The 18910-nt window shown below is 37.8% G+C and overlaps 1 protein-coding gene across 1 annotated transcript; it reads left to right on the top strand.

The window, feature by feature from the left end:
* The first annotated feature begins 315 nt into the window (after positions 1–315).
* Positions 316–2586, top strand: LOC121413678 (terminal nucleotidyltransferase 5C-like). The gene is given in 2 exon segments (XM_041606598.1): positions 316–1265; positions 1267–2586. Coding segments are annotated over 2 exon segments (1413 nt in total). The 5' UTR covers positions 316–557; the 3' UTR covers positions 1972–2586.
* The last annotated feature ends 16324 nt before the right edge of the window (positions 2587–18910 follow it).

Raw genomic sequence — 18910 nt, 5'->3', positions numbered from 1 at the left:
AGCCAATCAGCGCGAAGACTTTCGAAGGGGGAGGGGTGCAAAGCTGACAGTGCCGAAGCACTACTCTCGAGATAATTGGATTGTGTGGAAATCTATGCGCATCGTCGAAATATAGATCGGATAGGGTTCTGTTTACTTCTGACAAAACCAATGTTATTTACATTATTCTAGTGTTTCATGACATTATCATATAGTAGAATTACTTCTTTTTTGAAAAATGTGAAATTATGTCAAAAATAATCTCCAGTTTATCGTTGCTTTTATGCGGAGGGATATTATGCTGTCACAACTGGAGAATTACGTACATGTCGCAACATCGCACCAAATACGTACAGCAGCAGTCGACGCATTCTGAACAGCTGTTTTCTAGAACCTTTCTCTCTCCATTCCTCTTATGTTGCAGCTGTGAACAAGTCGAAAACCTAAACTTCGTCAAGCATATGGACTTTTTTCTCTTGAAACATACTTTATGCAGTGATTTCTAATACTCTTCGTCGCACAACCACTTCGATTCGCACAATTATCCTCAGGAAATTGTGTTTTTTCTCCAGTTTATTATGGCATCCACCGAGTCTGGCGCACGATTTCAGGTGCTTAGCTACCCGCAGGTTGTGCGGTTGGACGAGGTGCTGACCACCCCGGTTGACGTGCATGGCAGGGGCAACTTCCCAACCTTGGATGTTACTCTCTTGGATTTAGTGGAAAATGTTCGTGAAAAACTTGTTGACAGCAACATTGATGTCCGATGTATTCGATTGAATGGGGGTGCAGCTAGCTATATCTTGAGTACGGATGAGAATCAATCGTACAACGACTTGGATTTGATTTTTGGAGTAGACCTGTCAAAGTTGGAAAACACAGGAATTATCCGTGATGCTGTGTTCGAATGCCTGCTCAACTTTCTCCCCAAGGAAGTTAATAAGGAACGTATGTCATCGTGCACCATGCAGGAAGCTTACACGGAGAAAATGGTGAAAATCTACAATGATAATGACCGCTGGAGCTTGATAAGTCTCCTGAACATGGCTGGCAAGAATATCGAGTTGAAGTTTGTTGATCGAATGAGAAGACAGTTTGAGTTCAGTGTGGATTCCTTCCAGATTGTTCTGGATTCTCTTCTCTTCTTCCGGAAGATATCTGAAGTGCCCATGACCAGGCATTTCTATCCTTCTGTTGTGGGAGAGAGTGTCTTTGGAAACTTTGAGGAAGCCTTGTACCACCTTCACAATAAGTTGATTGCGACGAGAAATCCGGAAGAGATCCGGGGGCGGTGGGTTGCTCAAGTACTGCAACCTCTTGTCGCGGGACTACAGCCCTGCCTGCGAGGATGAGATAAAAAAGATGGAGAGGTACATGTGTTCTCGATTCTTCATCGACTTCTCAGATGTTCTTCAGCAGCATCAGAAACTTGAAAGCTATCTGAGCACGCACTTTGCGGAAGATGTGGATAAGTACGAATATTTGATCATCCTTCGGAGAGTCATAGATTCCAGCACAGTGTGCCTGATGAGCCATGAGCGTCGGCAGACTCTAAAGCTGATCACGGACTTTGCCCAGAGTGTTCAGTGGTCACTCGCGTTCCAGTCGACCTCGATGAAACCGGTCAATCTCTACTCGCAGCTTCCAGTCACATTCGCGGTGCCGCCACCACCAACATCTCCTACCACCGCCACCACCAATCACAGCAACAGCTGGCATTCTGTTGCCGTCCCTTCCCATCATCAACAGTACCACCAACCACACCATCAGCAGCAACACTACAACAGCAACAGAGGTCAAGGAAGACATCGCAACAACATTCCCTTCAAGTCCCGACAGGGAAAGAACAATGCCTACAACTCCAGCTACAATGGGAAGCCAAGATTCATTCCTCACATGAATAGCTACAGACATGACCTTAATAATAATAATAATTATAAAAATGGGTTGAGGAATAACAACGTTGATTGTAGGTGGACTAGTTGTTACTAATGAGTGTCCACTAGACGGACTGAAAACAGATACTGTTGTGTTTTCCTCATCACTTTTTAAGACTGTGTTGTCTCAAATATTTGGAACAGAAAGCTTTAAAAAGGTACTATGGATATTTTTATGTAAAATATCCAATGCTGTTTATTCTTGGTTATGACTCAGACTTGCCAATTTATGTTCAGACACGTTAGACAATTTTTTGTAAAAGGACAATATGAAATGTGTATTCTTGTGCAAACTTCGGTTCCATTCAAATGTTATTTTCCCCTCCCTGCCAACTGATATGTTTGTGGCATATCTTGGTCAGGAGAAGTATTACATTTACATCTGGATATCTTTGCTACAACATTGAAATGTGTGTGTCTCGGAGAAGAATGTCGTAATATGGAATGTGATGTCTGATAGTTGCATAGTATGTTCATGTTTATGTACACTTGTTCGAACCCCAGGTACAGACAGACAGTGCCATGATTCCTCGAAATACATGTAATGGGGGTCCAAATTTGCATTTTGACATTGGCTAAGTTTCAGGTTGATTTTGCATGAATAATGTGCAGTAAATCTTGAAATAGCGGTATTTCAAACTTTGCTGAAAGTTTTTCATCAGTCAAGGTGCGCAAGACTTTGATGGCTGGCAATTGCATTAGTATTATGAACTTCTCTGTTCACAGAACTTACAATTCTGTTACCTGTACATCAGTCCATTGAAATGTACATGTACATGTATCTCAAAATGTAGGTACTGTACTGTCATATTTTCAGAAAGGAAATTTGTAATTTTTGGGGACCACGAATTATATAAATACAATATTTAGAACAGAAAAGTATCTTTACCATTTGATAGTTTTGAATAGCACAGCGAGCTGTCAAAATTTCTAACAGTGACATTGCAATTTCATAGTAAGGCTTTATGGAAATTACCTTTGCACTTGTTTACATGTATGCCTGTAGGTGAAGACCCATGGAAATTCCAACAACCTTTCTTCCTCTAAAATGGGGAATTTTCTCTTCAGGTCTTGTGCAGTCTTGTTTCAACATGCATTACATGTGTCAATATCGGGATAACCATGATGATTGCAAAACAGGTCATATTGACTGACTGAGTATTTAGAAGCAGAAGGTCATTCATCAACTGCTGTGAAACAATAGGTATTCCTTCCCTTTTAATTCTGAACTGACAGTTGGTATGATTGCACAAGCCCCCCTTACACAAGCAATCCAGGAAGCTTATGTACATAATGAATGGGTTTAAAGGTCTGGATTGTGCAATGCTCCTCTTGTGAGTTCATATTGCTCTGGTCGTTGAATGGACCTTGGCCTGTAGGGGCTTCAGACAGCCACAAACAGAACTCGGTATAGTAGACCCTCCCTTAGCCCTTGTCAAGCAAACAATAGGTACTTCTCACTCGTCCATTATGGTCTGTGATACAAAAGTGCGTGGGTGAACTGGGGACTGAAGACTGATTATTAGTGGTTTTAAGTGCCTTGTAATGTTTCTCAGAATTAGCCAAGATCTTTTGCTGTATAAGCTTCAAATCCTATTGGGCTTAATCCTGGACAGTTTTTTTTTTTAATCATAAAATCCACCTCATAATTTCACATACAGTACTGATGAATGAAGTAATCATTTATTACATGTAGACCCAAATCTTCATATCTGTTGCAAACTTATGTGTTCTTTGCAAAAATAATCAGAACATTGTTGTCCTAAATTCTAAAATACAATCAGGAATGTTATCAAACTGTTTATGCATGATATATTAACATTTTACAACCATGGTATTGGAATTAAGTGGTATTCACATGTCACGAATATAGGCTTCATGTCGACCTACAGCTCTAATTAGGTTTAGAGCCCACTTTTCAAAAGATGATGGAAATGAAACATTAAGGTTTAAAAGGATTTCAAGCATTCCCTTGTAAAATTAGGCTTCTGCTGCATGTGCAATGGAGGTAATTGTGTATGGCTCCAATCTAAATTTCCTAGATTCTTTTTATTTTCAAATTCATCAAACATTTTAAACGGTTATCCTATACATGTAGGCTTAGAAATAAAGAAAATCTACTTTTAGATTTTACATCCTAATGCTGCTTGTAAACAGAGCATCTTATTACAGTTTGATGGTTGATTGGATGTTGACCAATGTACCATGGACAATAAGAGGTATTAAGAGATTGACAATCAAAGGAAGAAAAGAAAATGCAGTTTCAGACATTGACAAGCAGCTTTATACCTTTTGATGCATTCTCAACCATACAATACACAACAAATAGGTTTAAGGTATTAAGGGGTTTTGGGTTCACTCTAGTGTTAAACCAGGGGAGTCGAGAGTCCCTGGTAAAATGTTTTTTTTTTTATACCAATCAGGTTTCAAAATATCAATGACCAGTTTGCAGCTTTAATTTTAAGAGATGGGTTTTGGCTTTGAATAGTTTGTTTTCCTTGAAGAAGCTTGAACTTTCCGACAGACTTGAGGTTGACAGATGAACTCCGAGCTTTTTTAATGTATCACGTCACAATGTGACAGTTTCAAACAGGTGGCTTGTTGTAAACACGGCTTGCAGAATTACAGGGGATTGAAGGATGAACAAGGGTTGGAAGTAGGTGAGCCAAGGTACTTACCAAGGAATGGGGGGGGGTATTAAGACCTGAACTACATTCTCTGGCTTTATACATGTAGGACATTGCTCAATGGCTTAAAGGTCAAGTCCACCTCAGTTATGCTTAACTCTGTTTCCATACAATATACTGTAGCAAATATTGTTCCCCTAAATGTATGGGCTATTTAAGACTAATCTGTGCAGTTTAGCAAGGATGATTAATTTGAAGTCTTAAAGAAGAAGCAACATATACAACTTGCAAAATGAGAATCCAGATTTTGATGTCGGTGTCACAGAAATTAGGATTCTTTTAAAAGCAATATCACTGAAACAGAGACCAATTTTATGTGCAACTGTGAAAGTTAGGTACTCGTTTGCATCTATTTAATTGCAAGGTAGTTGTTATCTTTGTATGTAGTTTTGTAGGTGGTTTTTGTAGCCTTTTTTGTGGAAAGGTTGTCTGATCAGTTAATGTTCTTGATTCACAATTTCAATTCTCCCGGAGCAGCTGTGAATATGTGTGAGTGTTTGTACATATATAAGAAAATATTGAAAATGCAGATTTGCCCTCAAAATGCCCAATCCTAGAATATGAAGTTCAGCTTCAAATTTCCCTCTTATGCTTTTCATTCGAGGTCAGATCCAGATTTTATATTCAGTATTTGAAAATAGATTTTCCCAGATTTTCAATTCTCTTGAAGTATGAAATTGCACATGTGGTTGGTATTTAAATCGATCATGATCAATTTTTTTGGGAAAAACCCATTTATCATTAACCTCAACCTCATTAATAATATTAGAGCACCTTTATTCTTTGCTTGTGAAATTATACAGGTGTTGTCTGGTTTTGTTATACAGTATATTGGTCATGGAATGATGGATATTGATAGCATTTTTCATGAATGTAAATAATTTGTCTTGGGTGTGTGATGAAAGTTTGAAAATACTTCAGGAAGGAAGGAATATGCACTGATAAAGAGGGTTACTCAAGTAGACTATTTTTCTTTCACAAATTCTGTTTATTTTTCTGATTCCACCTACTTTATTGAAAATATAGTTGTACATGTACATGCATGTCTTTGTCAGATCATTTTATAAGTTATGATATGCCCTTTTTCACCCTCTCCGTGCATTTTATTGTATTTGCTTAGCTATTTTTTAAAGAGAATTTGAAAGTATTAGTGATAGAAAAATGGTCTACATATAAAATTTGTACATTGAAAACTAATATGAGCTTCACTACTGTGAGGGCACATAGATTGTTGATATGCAAAGAGAAAGGATGTTGATACAGATTGCATTGTACATTATGGATTTTTTTTTTTTTTGGTACAAGTTACCTGTCATCTTTATTTAGGATTTGCAAGAGTAAGTATTTCGATGATTTCTGGAAAGTTGCCAGTTGTGGGCAAATTTTGTATGCAAGAACATAGGGCCTACAGATATCAAGTGCTAGAATTTTACTCCAAGTGTAGCACTTTGACATTATGAGCAGTAACTGTAAATTATTTTTAATGACGGCATCTTTTTCTTTCTGGGCTTAGATATCCATCTTACAAAAGGTAGCGAGTGATCCGATCAAACGCAACTATGGACGGCCAGCAAAGTCAACTTATAAAATGCATATTTGTTCAAAAATTTCTAGATATGAATGTTCATCCAAAAATTCATTAATTTCTTGACAATTTGGGGAGTTCCTTGTTTTACAAAGGACATTTGCAAATCTGCAGTTGAAAAAAAAATCATCTGAGGATTTCCATAGAGTTACGATTGATTGGATCAATTGTAACTCTTTGTAAGATGGGGGCCTTGAGCTTCCAAATGTTGTCTGTGTGAAGAGATGATGGTTGATGCAAGTAGGCCACCAGACAAAGATGACATTCAGCATTTTTTTGTGTTCATGCTCCAATATTATGGGGAGAAGCCCTGGTTTCAAAAACTTGAAATCACAAAGCTATCGTTATCTTTCGACAAAGAAGTTGATACTTGTGAAGTGCCCTGTACTCAGATACACATCACAGTGGCGGGTTGAGAATCAGAAATGCTCCTTTATCTAGATGATGGGAAGGACGGTCAGACTAATGATTTATTTTTGCAAACCTGAATGTTGATTTTTTTTTTGTTCTGTCTTATTCATATTCTTATCAAACTACCTCAGCAATCCTACTGGATACCTATCTGCAGAACTAGGTTCTTCTCAAAGTACTTGACTCAGAAAAAAGTCTGTAAATGACAGACTCTGTCACTCTGATGTACCGAAATTAATGTTTAACGACAGCATGCAAGAAAATAATAAAATATCCCACCCCTCCCCTATGACCAAAAGAGGAGAGAGAAAATAAAATCAATGTATGCAGTTCTGAAGTGGCAAAGGGGAGGGGGTATTTTTAGTCTAGTATGTATCTACAGAGACAATCATTGTAAATTGATGAAAATTGTGTGTATTAATTGCTGTATCGGTATGCCTGAAGCAAATACATTGTACCTGACTTATTGATGGTCTAATAAATGAATAACATTTACTTGATTTTCAGAATTTTGTACGAATTGTACATGTATTTGAAAATAAAGGAAAATCAAAAAGATACATGTGTATAAAGTTACGGAGTAAGCTGGCATGTTGTGTAAGCAGTTTAATACACATGCTGTACATACACAATATACAATTTACTTTTTGTAATATACATGTACATGTAGTTTGTGGACAGGCAAAAGCTGCTTTAGAACATGAAAGTACACAAAGGTGTTTTTTCTATAATATTTTTTTTTGTTTTTAGAACTATAGGTACCTTTTTGGCTCTCAACACTTGAAACTTGTTGGGTTATTATGCTTTTTGCATTCCCTTTTCAGTACTATACTTTCGTGTTGCATTTTAATACTGTTTCATGTTGAAATTATAATGTGACAATTTTTAATTTTAACTGGTGTTCTCTTGATATGCAGTTATAGTGGAAACGTCAGGAATATTCTGCTTCTTTTTTGAACAGTGTAAAAGGATACAAAATGGATGATTTAAAAAAAGGATTTACAGGGCGTTGTGTTATCCCTGTGTGCTAAATATGCCTGATATCAATGGTGACTACCAGGCAACAGTAGTCAAAATCAAAGGAAATCATTACCATGCAAGTTGCTCTTGACTGCAACCTTTAATATCAATGGGAAGTTTAAATGCAACAGTCCCCGCCCTTTGATAACACGTACGAAACAATGATGTCATGATTATGGCATGATATAAGTTTGTGATTTGATTCTACTGTGAGTCATCAAAGCGGAATAATTTTTAAAGTGGAGTTCATAGTAAAGAGAACGAATAGGCAATTATGAAAAGTGTTAAACTAGTGATTCTTACATAATGGCTTTCCTTTAATGGTATGAGCACTAACATTATGTGAATGTGGAAAAGGTGTGTCAGAAATACTTGACAACAGTGCAAACAAAGCGAATCCTTGAAGGAGGCTTGAAAAACGGTGTAACACTGGGAAAAAAGGATTTAAAAAATTATTTGTTTCTAGTATAATTTTTCTCGCACTTTTGTTTCATTTGCTTTGTCATGCGGATATAAATACCCTTTTCAATTTCTTCCCATATTGTTATATACATGTAGGCCTAGTTTGTTCGTTTTAATTATGATCTACGTTTTCCATGGAACATTTTACGCTTTATCGAGTCTCTTGTATATATGGAATGTTCCTCGTGATATTCAATAATTAAGTATCATTGTTTGAAGTTCCACCCGATTGAGCGATAAGGGAGGTTGTTAACATGACAATACCGAATATAAACTATGGTGCCTTGAATTTGTTCAGAGAAAAGGAAGTGTGTCAAAAAGTCAGTGTAATAATTATGATGTATCCTTATATTGTCATGTGGGTTTGTCCATATGTGTATCATAAGCCTATAGGCCCTAAATACCAACATGAAGTATGATAACTAAATGCGGTTGAATATTTATTTCAAGATTCAAAGACAACTCTGACTTCATTGGAAGTAAGATGTTAACATCCACTTTAAAATTCGATTAAAATTGATTTAGCAGATCACATTTTGTTTCATCTAAAAAAAAAAAAAACAACCTTCAGTCTGTATAAAGTATTACATTCTTTGCGAGATAATCTGATTTATATATGCCTTGTACATGATTTTTTTTTCTGTTTCTGTAAAGCTGTATAGTTACTGATATTCTATATTTTTGTGCATTATTTTGAACTTTACCTGTTCTCATACATGATACCTATCCAGGTTATATTTTTATTTCTGGAGAAGAAAAAAAGTTATTTTATGTTAAACTTAAAGGAGGGAGTCAATGTGGTTTCAATTCTAATTATGCTCTACATTCATTCTTCCTTGGAGAAGTTATAGAAAATAAACTAAAATGTCGAAAAAAAATAAAAAAACTCCAAAAAACTTACAGATAAAAACATTGCGTCTGCATTTTTCATTTCTTGCATGTCTTGGTGGATTCTGAAAGGGGATAGAGAAAGACAGGTGGGAGAGAGGGGGGAAGGAGAGAAAGAGACGGGGACGGGGGCTCGACTGCCATGCTTTGAATGAAAGTGAGAAGAGCATGAATGAGAGGCGGTATCCATGTTACATGTACATATTTTGCTGGGGATCACATAATATTCTCCCTCAGACCTATTGAGAGGCCTATTATGCTATGTATTTATTTTTGTTTTTGGTGAAATGCAGGGTGATGATACACGTGAATCAAATTCAAACATTTTGATATTTTATTTATTTATTTTCCACTCGTGGGCTGGATGACCCTCTTCAGCCACAGGCTTTTCTTCTGAGGGGTCTGTTTCGCATACTGTAATCGTCTGCATACTAGGTACTGGCCCCTGTCTCCCTTGTTGATGCATCAATAGAAATTTTGAATTTGATCACGGTAGTGTCCATCGGATGCAGCGGGGCGGTGGGGGGGGGGGTAATGAATGTGTGTGTGAAGTAGGGTCCATAATTATGTTTGTTGGAAGAATGTGCATAATGGAAAGAATTTGATCCAGCTGTATGACGCCCTAACTTCTCGCACATTCTAATGATGCACCAAGTACATACCTATCCAATGTGTTTAACCACTGTACAAAGTAAATCTGTCAGGGGGCACGTCAGCAATGCACTACACGTATTTAGTTGCTCAGCCCCCCCACCCTAATATTTTTATCCTCGGCCCCTCGCCATCAACATACATGCATCTCTATTTACAAAACCTGATCATAGGTAGGGCAAGGAAGAAGCATGGGGGTCGATGGTTTGAATCACATGGAGAGACGCGGGGGGGGGGCAAGGCTCAATCCGGGCGACCCAAAACGGCAAGATCTGTGGGGCCACATCGCAAGATATTATATATCTGATATAATGTTGATCAATGGAGGGGGCTTCTCGCCCTTATCCTGATGATACAAAGTTACAGATCGACAGACCGGAACGGATGTGCTACCTGTTGTATTATGTGAGGGCATGAGGGTGCGTGTGTGTGTGTGTGTGTGTGTGTGTGTGTGTGTGTGGTGTGTGTGTGAGGGTGTGTATGTAGGTGCCGTGGCCGAGTGGTCTAAGGCGCCTGGCTACACATTGAAAGTCCGGGGTTCGATCCTCGGCCGCGGCACCTATGCCCGTGAGCAATGCATTTAATCTACAATGCTCTTTTATCTTGCTTTCAAATAAATGGAAATGCTATATGCATTATTGGTAACTAGGTGCGCACTTAAAAAAAAAGTGTGTGTGTGGGTGTGTGTGTGCGTGTGTATGCGATACTTTGTGAATATCTTGTTTCGTGATTTTTGAAATTGTAAAATCATATTAAGAGGAAGAAATAAAATATTTAAAACAAAAAAAATCTTAAGTTACTTGCCGGAGTACTCGAGAATATCATGTCCTAATTAGTTTATTTTACGGACACCCCCCCCCCCCTCAGGCCCTGATTGAAACTTTGATCAATAAATTGGTCTTCACGAAAAAAAAAAAAAGAATAGCAGTAAACTTTGTGTTTCCCTTTCCTTACAGTATACACACAGGTTGCGCATTCTGACCCACTCGAGTGAAGGATTAATTTGTACAGCAGACCTAACCCCCCCCCCTCGTATGAGTCCTTCTACTCCATAATTCCACATAAATCTGATTTCTGGACCCCCCCCCCCGTTACACTTTCCATGATCTTCATTGAATACTTCCATGGAAAACAAGAGATACACACCTCTCTCCAATTAAAGGGGTCAGGTGGGTGAAGGATTGGCCGGGGAGGGAGGGGTCACTAGCGTACGTAGATGGGGGGGGGCAGACTGCCCCCCCCTGACGAGTCACAAACTTATGCAAGGGACGTACCCCTGCCCCCCCCCCCCCAACGAGTCATAACTGATCCCTGACGAGCCGCAAGTGGCCCCCTCTTTTGAACTTGAAGACCTTTTTTTTTGCTTGTCAATTTTTTTTTCTGGTGCGAAATGTCCTCTATTTGCGATTGAAGACCCTTTTTTGTGCTTGTCGATTTTTTTGACGGACGAATCCCCCCCCCTTGGAAAATCCTGGGTACGCCACTTGGAGGGGGGAGCAGAGGTAAAGAAAATACGTCAAAGCTCAGCAATATCGAAAGCCATTGCTAAAATGAACCTCCAAATAGAGCCCATGGGCCTCCTGCCCCACTGTCGCCCCCTGTCTGTCTAGAATAATTATCCTCCCTTTGGTAGTTTGTTTTATCTACCTTGAGCTTAGTATAATTTACAAATTTAAAAATCGTGCAAAGAAACTTTTAAAAGAAAAAAGGAAAAATATATAATTTTACCTATGCTATATGAGGCCAATTATGGATTTGAATTTTTATTGATTCATTATGTATTAGGGTTAAACATGGAAAATTGTTAAGCATAATCTGTCAACTATTATTCGTAAGGGCCTCGATATTTCTATATATCTCTCAGGGGCCGCGGAAGCGGGGGGGGGGGGGCTTCAGCCCCACTTTTTTCCAAAACCATGTACAAAACGTAAATATGACCATATGATCATGATTTTTGCATGGTCAGCCCCCCTACTTTGAAAACCGTTCCGCGGCCCCTGTCTCTCTTTGTATGTCATATATACATTGTGTTTCAATATAATTGTCCATAAAAGTGTTTATTTGTATTCTTGAGAATAATCCAGTATGTGTGGATTTTAATCAATAAATTTTGAAACTTACCAGCAAGTACAGTATAGGGAGCCGCGGAGCCGGGGCGGGGGCTTTAGCCACTATACCCTTTTTCACGAAACGTGTGCAAAACCATTTCGCGACCCTTGGAGAGTACCACACGTTATTTTGCTGACGTAAAAACGCTCCAGTATTGTACCAGTTCAAGGGCAGATTAGCAACTGAGCGCATATCCCATTTTCAAATAATACAATACATTCAATAACTGATGTACGTCAACTATATATATAGCCTATAAGGAATAGGCCTACGTGATGTTTTACTGGGGACTCCTTTCAAGTAGGCCATATATCATGTATATTGTATTGGTTTATACTGTGCATTATGTCAACCAAACAACGCCACCCATGGAAATATTAAAAATTAATGTGCAAAAAGCTTATCAAAACAATATTAAATATGAAAATATGGACATAATTGAGAGGGAGAGAGAGAGAGAGAGAGAGATGGGGGTATAGAGAGGGTACGGGGGAGGTAGTCTATAGTTATGAACAGAGAGGAATGGAGAGAACGAGAGAGTGGGGCAGAAAGGGGGCTAACCCGTAAATAGAGGGATGAGAGTGAAGAAAAATAACTGGGGAAGAATAGCAGTATCATATCATTAAAAGTTGTATGAAGAGGGAGAATTACTTCCTACGGGCTACTCTCCCCCGTTTAACATACGTTTATGAAGGTAATTAAAAACTGATAGAAATATTAATATCCCATATCCCCTTGAGTGCCTTATTCTTGAACCTTTTTTCTTATCAGTCTCAGCAATACGCTCGACCTTCGCAATGTAATACTCGATGGACCTTTTAACAGGAAGTAGAATCTTATTTAAACCCTCTTAATACGGCGGTGTACACAATTGCCCTCTACTTCTGAAAAAAAATAGTCAACAATTCTAGAATCTCTGTTTTAAACATCCTTCTCTTATATAACTTCAGCCTGAAAGGAAAACACAACAATCGATTCTGATCATGTTGAACATTATACAATGAAGGAGGGGTGGGGGGTGCGCTCGACCATCGATAAATGCTAAACAGGTATCATGCGGATAGTAGGAAATTGTTTTATTATGAAAGGGTATGTTTATGGTATAATGTGGCAGACAGTTTTCACAAATCCTGATTTTTTAAGAATTATTTTTTCAAGATTTCAGTTAAAATGTATATTTGGACAGGGAAATACTTTTATGTTTAGACGTACAACATCTCTCAGAAGTGCGTTTTTTTTTCTTTGCTCATTTAAAAATATATTTTCAAATTCATTCATTTTTTTATTTGTTTTGCCTATTTTGCAACCAACTGACCAATATGTAGATTTTGGTAGCGAGAAAATCATTTTTCTTTGCATTTCGAAGTGATTGCCAAAGCAAGTGGGCCCTTTTTCAGTTTTGTCCCCAATATTTAGAACACCAAAATAATTCAAGGGACTGTGTGGTATAACGGCCAACCGGAGACATGGGAAATATACGAAAGTGGGGTGGGGGGCAGCGTAGTAGGGAGGCGGTGTCTGGAGGAGATTATGTAAAAACAACTTTAAAAATTATAGAGTATTATTCATATTTCTTGCGTTTTTTTTTAAATAATTAGTGGCGACTTTAAAGGGGGAAAAAGGAGAGACTATATACCCGCTACATTTTTTCAAGTTGTGAAAAAATAAGAGCAGAAAAGGAAAGAAAGAAGATTTATAAAAAAGAAAGATCCGAGTCGTGTAACTAGAGTATACCCTATTTTTTAAATTAAAAAATATGATGCCCCCCTCCTCTCCTCCCCTGTCGCAGCCACTTGTTCTCTTTTGTAAAGCGCATAGAGAATAATCCTGTTTAATATGCGCTATAATCATATGGGATGTATATTATTACCATTGCATTATTGCAAGGCGGTAAATTCCACATGAAGGAACAAACATGAAATATGATTTAGGCGTGAAGAAAGAAGTGGCATTTTGTTTTAAGTTTCCGATATGGACGAATCCTGCTTTTAATATTTTTATTGAAAGTATTATACATATAAACATGGAATATGATTTAGGCGGGAAGAAACTAGTGGCCTTTTTAAAAGTTTTCCGATATGGACGAATCCTGCTTTTAATTTTATTGAAAGTAATATATATATATATATGAAAATTGATGTAAATAAGGATGGTGGTTATTGATACTTTTTATACGTGCATTTGCAAATGATACAATATTCTATTTTAATAACCGAAACCATGCATGGAAACGCGGTAGAGTTTTTTTAAGCATGTCAAGCGAATTTCCCTATTTAGCAATTTGCCTTGTCCTTCCCGTTTGTTTATTATGGGACGTTTATTATAAAATGAGTAATAAGGCCATTTCTCCATAATCATATACATCCGTTAATATTCAAATCACAAAAAATATATGTATAAAATATGAATAAATAACATTCTTTTCGATTTTATCTTTACCCAAGTTCATGAAGTTCCAACAGAATGACTGTATCCTACATTACGTGGGGATGCAGGGGGGGGGGGATTTAAATGAACGATAATTTCCTTTCCGATATTGTATTGATTTTGACATCGTTTTGGCCCGCATGCATGACCGCATTTTCAGTAGATAGTAGCAATAGGGCGGAAGTTACGAATATGACAATTTCGGAAAAGGCCATCGACTGTCCATGATTGTATTAAGCTGATGCTAATATTAATCGTGTATAATACTTAATCTTAGCAGGTTTAATATTGCATAACTCAATTACAATCGGGTTCTGAAGAAACTTTTGTTTAGTATGTCACAAGCTACCATTTGCAGTGGCGTATATGGGCAAAAAATTGAGGGACTAGACTTGGCATATCGGGCAAATTTTATGTACAGTATATCTAAAAAAAAGTTACGAGCGAGCAAAACTTTCAACATTTTTATTACAAAATAAAATTTTGTGATAATGTTCAACATATATCAAATTTCACCCTTCTCTCTTTCCCTTTCTTTCATTTTCTCTCTTTTCTCGTTGGTCATGAAAATTGTGGGGGGGGGGGCGAACCCCCAATCTGTCTGTACGCCACTGATAGTTTGCCACTGAAAGCAGTGGCGTAACTACGGGGTGCATGGGGGGCACGTGCCCCCCAATCAGCTGACCAAATAAAACGGGGAAAAGGAGAAAAAGAGGGAGAAAGGAAGAGAAACGTAGTGGGAAAGAAGACATTATTGTTCATTATAATGTTATATTATATCCTAATTATGTTATGTTATATTACATAAGAAATATTTTTTTCATAACTTTATGAGACATAATTTGCTCAGGGCCTATGTCTTCATTGTTCCTGGTGCTCGCATTGTCTGTTTACCGAGAAATATAATCATGCTATACTAAAACCTCCCGTTTGCAAGTCAACATACACCAAACTGCCAAATATATTTCCTCGCACTTCGAGTTTAATATTATTGTTTTATGTACAATAGTATGCTTCTTTTTTCATGACTACTTATAGTGATTGCTCCATTTTAAGGTCTTGATATAAAACACTTCCTTTCCGTGCTCACGTTCGCAGTAGTGGATTGGTGAAAAGTGAATTCCTAGAATCAGTCCTTAAAATGTCCCTTTTTCTAATCTGAATATCAAAAATTTTCAGCTCGCGCTTCGCGCTCGCATCATTTGGTTAGTAAACTATGTATGGTCTTCGTGGATTCCTACAAACAAGCCTTAAAATGCCCTTCTTCGGTTCTGAATTTCCTAAATTTTCAGCTCGTGCTTCGCGCTCGTGAGATTTGATTAGTGAGATGGGTATGTTAATCATAATTACAAGTGCTTTATGTGCATGTTTAGATGCAATCCTAACAAAATAAGCAAGCGCTTATTGGCACTCGCATTAGATTACTACGGTGAGATGTGTTTAATCTTAATGGATTCCTAAAATATAGTCCTTAAAATCTTCCTATTTGGTGGTCAACATTTACAAAATATTCAGCTCGCGCTTCGCGCTCGCATTATTTAGCGAGACAAGTACGTATCATGATTACAAAAGATTGATTACAATGTCCTTTTTTAGGTCTGAATATAAAAAAATTTTAAGCTCGCGCTTCGCGCTCGCATTATTTGACCAGTGAGAGACATTTCCGTTTGATGGCACTGTCCTTAAAATGTCTCTAATAGGTCAATATACCCAGCAACTGGGCGCGCTTCGCGCGCTCACTTAGTGACTAAAATTTTTTGCTGGTGCCCCCCCCCCAATGCCATGACCCACGGTACGCCACTGACTGAAAGCCACACGGCCATATGGTCACCTTGGCCGCTGTGTCTTTAATATCGGACCTCCTCAACAATACCGATTTCTATTATGAGACTGGCCAGAAAATAGTACTATTGTGATGAGTGATGATATTTCTCTATAAGTTCTAGGTAATACTTTATTAACGCTATTGATATTTATGTTGGGAATGAAAAAAAAAAAGAAAGAATTAAATTGAATAGATTTAATTTACATTTGTAGACCTGAATACTATCATAATTTTAAAACAATTATCGATTGGTCTAAATGGACTATCATTTTGGCCTACGACGAATTTAAGTGAGAAACCAGAGGACAATTGGCTTAGCCCCTTACCAGAATGGCACTATTTAAACGACACACCCAATGGGTTTCGAACCAAGGGCTCCAATCATCAAGACGACGAGACGACTCTATCAACTGAGCCTTGAATCCTTATCCCTTGTTTGTATGATGTCATCTCTGAACTCTCGCACCTGCTTCCATTAAGCCTGTTCTATTTCTTTAAGTCTGATCTGGCCAAGCACTTCTACCCAGACCATGACCTTCAACACGACATTCTACACAGTAACGGATCCCCTCCCCCACCCTGGATGACCAACCATCAGTGCATTCATTATACCATGGACGGGCCCACTGAGTTGACCTACTACAGTGAGAGTCCCGCCGGGGTAGGGAAGGGGGTGTTTGATGACGTTTTAGTTCTTTTTGCCATTTTATTCGTGTTTACAGAACATATGGATTCATAACTTTTCAATTGATTTTCTCACACTTTCTTATACAATAACCTCAACGCCACCATGATAGCGTAATATTTTCATACCCCTTTACGGCGGTACAAGGATCTTTATTATTATTTCATAAATTTGGCCTTGAGGAAAAGGTTGTTTGCGTGATTCAAAATAATCCCCCCAAACATTGCAACATCGGGTTTTTTAAATATCAATAAAGCCCTATACCCTTCCTCATTCCTGACTGTATAATTATTATCATTTCCGGTGAATTTCCCTGAAAATTCCCCCTTTCCTCCTTGCGACGTACAACTTTCCATGACAACTTCAACAAATTATGATATTCATTGTTGACCTCAGACAATTTTTATCACATTATCCAGCAACGGGTATGACAGGGGGCGAACCTTTTTTCTGATAAATTCTAAATTTAACCCAGCTTCCTTTAAATTCAATAAATCAATTAGGAAAAGGAATAGTCTGGGTAAAACTTGACCTTTGTAGCGTCTGTAGTAAAAATACCCCTTCTCCAATCCTGGTTAAAAGTTATTAGAAATTGTAGATGCTATTGGAATGTGTGCAAAATTTTGTTTGGTTATAATCTTTTATTCCCTGATAATCGAAAAGGAAAAACTAAACCCTGTTCATGGAATAAAGATTTTTATTTACAACCTATCGAGCCCCATGCACCCAGTCTGCATTCATGACAACAATGACGATTATTATGGTAATAATGATGGCGATGATGACGACGACGATGTTAATGATTTGACGATGATGATGATGGTGATGAAGATGATGATGATCATCATCATGAAGATAATGGCGACGACGGAGATGATGATGGTAATAATGATGACGATGATCACGACGACGACGACGATGATGATAATGACGATGATGATTACGATGACAATGATGATTACGATGACAATGATGATTACGATGACGATGATGATGATGATTATGATTATACTATTATAACAAATGATGATAACGAATATCACCAACATGCATATGATTAGGCTTTGACCACCACCTTTTTGCATATAGGCCCTTGACATAATTGAAGACTTTAAAATGGTCTTCCTTAAAATTAATTAAGGTTATGTTATCAGTTACCAGTAAGACTACTTCCTCAGGGATTGGGTGCAAGCCAACTGCCTTACTTGTAAACATAGCTGTAATCATGATGATCACACCCCTTTTTTTCTCGAAATTTCAGTCTAGATAAAGAATCAGTGGCTTCATTTTTGTGGAGCAATGGACCTCAAAAAATGTCCGCGACGAAGAATTAAAAAAAAGAAAAAAAAGGGAGAAAGGTAAAGAAGAGGAAAGGGAAAGGGTGAAAGATAAAAAGATATTTTGAATATTAAAGTAAAAGGTTATTACGAGATGAGATATTTAGTTTAGAAAATGCATATATATATATTCGCTCGCAAGTGATTTAGTTTCTTCCATATTTTTTTATTTATTTATTTAGTTTGCTCAGTACCACTGCATAATAATGAACACAGGCCTATCACTGGGTAGGTGGTATTTCTAATAATATATAACTAATTACTCCTAAATGAATCATTGACTTAAAATAATTAATTGTTTGCCGTTGAACAATATGCAATATACAGCATGTACAGTATGACACGATATTATATGTTGTATTTTGGAAAACCATTTCTCATGCTTTGGACTGGAGGCGGGGGAGGGGTGGGAGGAATAATATACTGCTGTTCGTATTTCTCTTTTTTTTTTGGGGGGGGGGTGGGGTGGTGGTAACCTTTTGATCAATAGGTAGATAATGACCTTGTATTCACGAAAAAGAGACTGTATTATGCCCGCATATTTTCAATGCTGTACTTGGAATAAATCTTGTCAAGCCCCGGATTCAATAATGCTTGAATTATACAGTTCTTTTTTTTGCATGGGTGATATCTAATGCCATATTCCTTTACGATCCGCAGAGTGACACTGACATTTCGTATCACGTGTCTGTCACGCCCCTGTCACGCCCCTGGAAGACGTAAATCTACCAGTCAGTGGTGTACTAGTTGACGGGGAGGTATAGGCCTAGGTGATGGGGGTGGTATATGAGAGTTGAGACACAGAATTTCAAAGGGGAGTTCTATTTCTGAAATATTTGTGTTATCATTATTTTCTTCATCGAATGTTCTATAATGTGCGAAATTGAAACTCTTCTTGTAGGCCTTC

This window comes from Lytechinus variegatus, chromosome 4 (assembly GCF_018143015.1).
Source record: "Lytechinus variegatus isolate NC3 chromosome 4, Lvar_3.0, whole genome shotgun sequence".
NCBI lineage: Eukaryota > Metazoa > Echinodermata > Echinoidea > Temnopleuroida > Toxopneustidae > Lytechinus > Lytechinus variegatus.
Note: the sequence above shows the minus strand (reverse complement) of the source record. Positions and strands in the feature narration are given on the sequence as shown.